This window comes from Lithobates pipiens, unplaced genomic scaffold (genome assembly GCF_037356315.1).
Source record: "Lithobates pipiens isolate NorthernLeopardFrog02 unplaced genomic scaffold, aLitPip1_a1.2 Scaffold_10, whole genome shotgun sequence".
Lineage (NCBI taxonomy): Eukaryota > Metazoa > Chordata > Amphibia > Anura > Ranidae > Lithobates > Lithobates pipiens.
Genome location: NW_027507686.1, coordinates 227,587,208 through 227,593,207, shown reverse-complemented (window position 1 = coordinate 227,593,207; position 6,000 = coordinate 227,587,208). Strand labels below are relative to the sequence as shown.

Sequence of the window (6,000 nt, the reverse complement as noted above, 5' to 3'; positions counted from 1 at the left end):
CATTTGTTGCCAGTGGTTTAGACATTAATGGCTGTGTGTTATTTTGAGGGAAAAACAAATTGACACTGTTAAAAAAAGCTGTACACTCACTACTTTACATTGTAGCAAAGTGTCATTTCTTCAGTGTTGTCACATGAAATGATATAATAAAATATTTACAAAAATGTGAGGGTGTACTCACTTTTGTGGGATACTGTATATACTAATCATACCATTAAATGTTAATCGTGTTTCAGAAACACAGGACAATACTCTTTCAGACTTGGCTGATCTGATCTTTATAAAGAAGGACCAACAGTGTTCACCTCTTTGTTCAAATCTTTATCTGAGTTTTTAGAAGGAATTACCGTGGCCCAATTAACCCACAATACTGCAATAAAATTTTAAATCTGGAGCAACGTAATAAGCTGATTCTGCAGTTTAACTTTTGCGCACAAAGAAGCATTAGTTCTGCAATGTTTATTTTTTTATTGGCAGTGGAAAATGCTTCAGTATTTTATTGAAAGAAAGCAATAAATAATACTGTGATAAAAATAGTCCAAAAAGTACATAGACTGTACATATATTGTTACATAATCAGCAAGTACACAAACAGGATTAGAAAAAAAAAAATGTAACAAGGAATCCAAATTTATACATGAAAAGTAAAAGCAGAAACAATAACAGACATGGTTTACATAACGTCACCTGCAATAAATAATACATCTTGATTTGAAACAGAACTGATTCATAGTCAGTTTTTTTTTTAACAATACAATAAAGGAGGAAAAAAAAAAAAAATCAACAGGACCATAAAACGAACATGTCCTGTTAATTTCCTTCAGGTACAAACAGAAATTAAAAATAAACACAAAAACGCAAAAAGATAAGGCCTTTTGTATAAAAACAGCTGCATCAGGGCAGCCTAAAAACGTCTCCTTAAAGAGCTGTGATTGGTCCCAGAACTGCAGTAAGGGCCGGCATCATATTGTACAATGTCCAAAAGGCCCAGTAATGTAGTTCAGAAAAATTTAGAAAAAAAGGATAGACCCTTTTATTCAATTAGAAAATGCTGTCTATGGCTTTTCTTGTTTTTCAATAATATCCAACAGAAAACCGTTAGCCAAAAAAAATAAAAAATGATTGTATATCCCTAAATAGAGGAATATTGAACCTAAAACACAAAAATGCACTAGCCGAAAATAAAAAATAAAATATAGTCACATACTTTAGCAGGACTTAAAATATATTACACCGTAATGTTCAGTAACAGAAAAAAAAAAAAAAAAAAAAAAAGGTAAAATTGGGGAGAGGAACCAGTTATTTCAAAATTTCTAGCTCCATTACACATATTTTGGGAAATGTCATTGATCGTTTTTATGTAAGCAAAATTGTGTTTTAGGTTTATTAATCCTTTAACTTCCAAGTCTAACCAGGTTAACAAAAATATTAAGAGGCAACCCCATCCAAAACAGATTTCTTCGTTTTGGGTGAACAGAGACAAGGTCTGACCCTCATGTCCTGTCTTTACAGCCATCTGAGATCCTGGGATCACCACCCACCTCAGTCTGGGTATATGGTGGAACCAGTAAAGTCATCAGTCTGGACTTCTCTATAGAGATACGGTACATACAAGGAAGATCTAGAACTAACTTAAATATCTATGGCCCTGTAGTGGTGGTTTCCGCATAGGAACTATGGAAGAAATCCATATTAAAATACTGACAGTTCATATCTTATGAAAGTGGAGATAAGACCAACTCTCTTTAGGCATGCAGACAGAAAAACTGTCTTAGACAGATTTTGTTTAAGTGTCTTGCAGGCATTCTAAAAAGTGGTTCAGCATGCTCTAAAGTACCAGACAGATACATGAATTTGGTGCATTCTGCACCACTTTAGAACATGAGAGACCCTTTTGCAAAATCTGCTTGTGTGAGTCTTTATGAATTCCAGGGACAGTTGTCAGCCAGACTAAAGGTTTCTCTATATGAATATCAGAAACATTTACCCGGCCTGACAACAGCCCCCTTGTATTCATAAAGACTTACACAGACACATTTTGCAAAACTGTCTCAATGTGTTCTAAAAGGGGTGCAGAATGCGCCAAATTCATGTACCCGTCTATAGAACTTGTACTTTAATGCTGCGCCACTTTTTAGAATGCATGCAAGACACTTTCACTAAAACTATCTTCTCTCTGAACACCTAAAGAGAGTTAAGTCTTACTTAGCTCCACTTTTGTAAGTTATAAACTGTTGGCATTTCATTTCAAATTTGGTGCATTCATTGCGCCACAACGTTAAAGTGGTGCATTTTAGAACTACCGGAAATTTGGTGCACAGGTCAGGACCAAAATGTGTTGCAAATGCTTCATGAATCTGGCGCAATAAGTTAACAAGAGAGATTAACGCCAGAAAAGTGGCACAGCAGCTTAAATTAACTCTCCCCAGTAAATTGGGTGGAAAGACGATCTCGGCCTGTCGCAGTAAGGGCAGAACTCTGCCATATTCTGCACCCAAAATAAAGAAGTAGGTGGCGTTGCATTACTGTGATTTTGACTTGGTAAATGTATTCTAATGATTGTTTAAGGATGGGAAGACCTGCAACATTATACCAGGCAATACAACTGACAAAATACACATTTTGATGTTCTAAGACTGTACAAATACAATTAAAAATACAAATCTTTCTCAGTCAGGTTTGTTATGAAATATACCCATAAATTACAATGCTAGAATCATTTACAAAGCCCCCTGGTGACCGGGACTGAATTGGAGTTACAGTACATTCAAAAGGGAAGAGTGGGTAAAAAAAAACAAAAAAACAAACCACAAACATAAGGATGAACAAGGATACAAGGGACTTAACGTACATGGAAAATTAGCTACATAAAAGTTATTTTTTCTTCTTCTCTTTCTCACAGAGGTGAACAGAAATAACAAACGGTAAAATTCTAAAATATCTGTTCTATCTATAATTTTTACTTGATAATTAAAAACTCTGTATTAAAATATCTCAAAGTGTCTGAACAGCGCGATTCGTACAGGGAAGCCGACCAGGTCTGGAAATGTAGAATCAAGATGAATTCACGTGTTGCATATTCATCTGTAGAAGTAATGTGGATAAACTGCAAGAAGGAAGAAAACAAATGAGTACATTCAGATGCAATGATGTAAATGTTATTTCCATGATTGAAATTGTATGTTGAGCCAAAACGGTTTTAGGTTTAGAGATAGCATGGGGGACCGAAAAGAACCCCTGTGGGGTTTTTAACTGCTTTTCGCAGCTTTGTTTTTATCCTCACTGCTGACGTTTTACCAGACAGGAAGTGAGGGGAATTCTCAAAATGGCAACACAGACACTTTGGGAAGGCAACTCTGGATAGCTGTTATGTAGACACCAGCTCCAGCAATAATATAGAGAGAAATCTAGACTCAAGTCGATGGAGAGAATCCAAGGAAAAAAAAAAAAAAAAAAAAAAAAAGAGTGAAAAAATTAATAAAAGGACTAGGAAACACTGGTTAGACTTTTGCAAAACGAGTTGGAGAAAATGAGTCTCCTAGGACATGAAGTAAAAGACTGAAGCATAATGGGAGGAGGAGCGGGCATCTTGGGCTGGCCTCCTCTTTTGTTTGCCAGTGTCCAATCCTGTGTCCCGCAACAGACGAGAAATGCTTTTCCTTAGTGAAGTAGGGGGAAGGCTGTAATGTTTTTGTAATAGGTAATGACCAGTAGTAAAACTGATGTTTAATGTTGTAAGAGGTGAGGATGCAGCCGCAGGTCTCCCTTTCTGTTTATTTTCTTACATGTTTTAGTACACATTGACTCAATAAAATGACTGGGGGGGGGGGGGGGTGTTGGGAGTAGGGGGAAGGCTACAAGTCCTGTCAGATGTTTATTTTTGTCTGTGTCTGTTTCCCTCACTTCCTGTCTGGTGAAACAGATTGTAGCAGAACAGGAAGTAAAGGCAAATATTTTTAATGGAGCCCTGGAAAGCAGTAAAAATCCAAAACAGGGGTTCTAATCTTTACCCTCTATATTCAATACATGGAAACGTTTTGGGTTTGATATGCACTTCAAGAAACCAGAGGCTGCCCGATTCGCACACAGCTGAGAGTTGCAATCTTACATTTACCTCATTTAATCTCCTACAGGTGAATAGGAGATTGCAGCCCCTACAAAAGTTCCACTATGTTACCAAGAAAAGCCCTGCCGCTTGAACCAAGACCCACTTGCCCCCCACCCCATTTAGAGAGAAATCATCAGTGACTAAAAAGGGGGGCTTTCACTTTGTACACCGTCACCTCGAAGTTAGAGTAATTGAGCACCTTGTATTTAAAACCAGGCTCAGTAAAGAGCATACTAGAGGCTTTCTTAAATAGCAAATATATTACTAGGCAACCTGTCAAACACCAACTGAAACATCACTATATATATATATATATATATATATATATATATATATATATACATACATACATATACACACACACTATATACATACATATATATATACATACATATATATATATATATATATATATATATATACATACATATATATATATATACACATACATACATACATACATACATATATATATATATATATATATATATATATATATATATATACACACACACACACTTTTGAGACACTATACAATATATAGTGCCTCAAAAGTCCCTATATACCGTATAAATATTTAAAATGGTTTATGGGATCACAAAGTGGAAATTTACCCATAACTTGATAAAAATATACACTCAACATTTTTAATCATGCTACCAAAATAAGTGTGTGCTGTAAATTGCCTCCAACATTGCTCCTGTTCCTCCTTGCTGGAGGCTGCCACTTTGCTGAAGCCCACAACCCCTGAACAGCAGATCGGACTCTACATATTTGGCACAGTGCCTAAAAATAGAGAGCAACTGATAAACAGAATATGCAGTTTGAGTGGGAAAAATAATTCAGATTTTGTAAGTTTCCCCACTTGCAAAGAAATAAAGGGTCTAACATTCTTATCATAGGCGTATTTTAAATGATAGAGACAGACTATCAACCAAAAATCCAGAAAAGAAAAAAAAAAGTTATAATTTGAGTTGCAGTTCAGTGAGTAAAATAAGTATTCTGGCTACAGTATGTGCTGACATGGTACACACAGGGCCTTTTTTCAACAGGAATGTGGGGGAACGCAATTCCGGCACCTCCAGTACCGAGTGTATGTAATGGCAGAGAACTGGAGGGTATATCGATGCTGGCTGCTGAGGGATCCATTGTCGCTGGCAAGGACTATTTTTGTGTGAGGAGTCTACTGTTGCTGGGCAGGTATATTGTTGCTGGTGGGTCAATTGCTGAGGGAGAGGTCTATTGATGCTGGATACTAGAGGGTATACTGATGCTGGCCGCTGAGAGATCCGTTGTTGCTGGGGTGATATTTTGTTGTGGAGGATTCATATTTTTGCTGGGGGGGGGGGGGGGTTATACTTTTATGTGGGGGATCTATTTCTGCCCACTGCAGGGGGATCTGTTGTATGGTCTTTGTTATTATCAAATTCCACACAAATTGCTTAGTATCACAAAAAGGTACTTGGTTCTGTATTCTCTAAAAGGGGCAGTACTGGGAGGTGGCTAGGGGGTGAAACCTAGAAATGGTGCTCAGAGCTAGGTAGGGGGAAGAGACAAAAGTTGACTCAGAAGGGGGGTGTTCCTGCGCCTGTTCTCTGAGAAAAGCCCTGGGTACACAGATTAGTCCCATCAATTTAACAAGGTGCTCCTGACAGGTCATTATGTGTATAAGAGACACCTGTCCGCAGAATCTTTCTTCCATTCAAACCTCACCATCATGGGCAAGGCCGAAGAGCTGGACAAGATTGTAGACCGGCACAAGGCTGCAATAGGCTACAAGACCATCAGCAGGAAGCTTGGTAAGGATACAACTGTTGAAGCACTTATTCGCAAATAGAAGAAATACAAAGTAACCATCAATTGCCCTCGGTCTGGAGCTTCATACAAGATTT

General features: G+C 37.4%; 1 protein-coding gene across 16 annotated transcripts in view; it reads right to left on the bottom strand.

The window, feature by feature from the left end:
- Nucleotides 1–448: 448 nt before the first annotated feature.
- PPFIA1 (PPFI scaffold protein A1) overlaps nucleotides 449–6,000 on the bottom strand; it is a 200,309-nt gene continuing 194,757 nt past the window's right edge. For all 16 annotated transcript variants that reach the window (XM_077462434.1, XM_077462339.1, XM_077462331.1 and 13 more), the window contains one exon: nucleotides 449–3,106. Coding sequence is in view for 2 of the 16 variants with exons in the window: in XM_077462358.1 (XP_077318484.1) it covers nucleotides 3,081–3,106 (26 nt within the window). In the remaining 14 variants the exon portion in view is untranslated. The remainder of the gene's footprint in view (nucleotides 3,107–6,000) is intronic.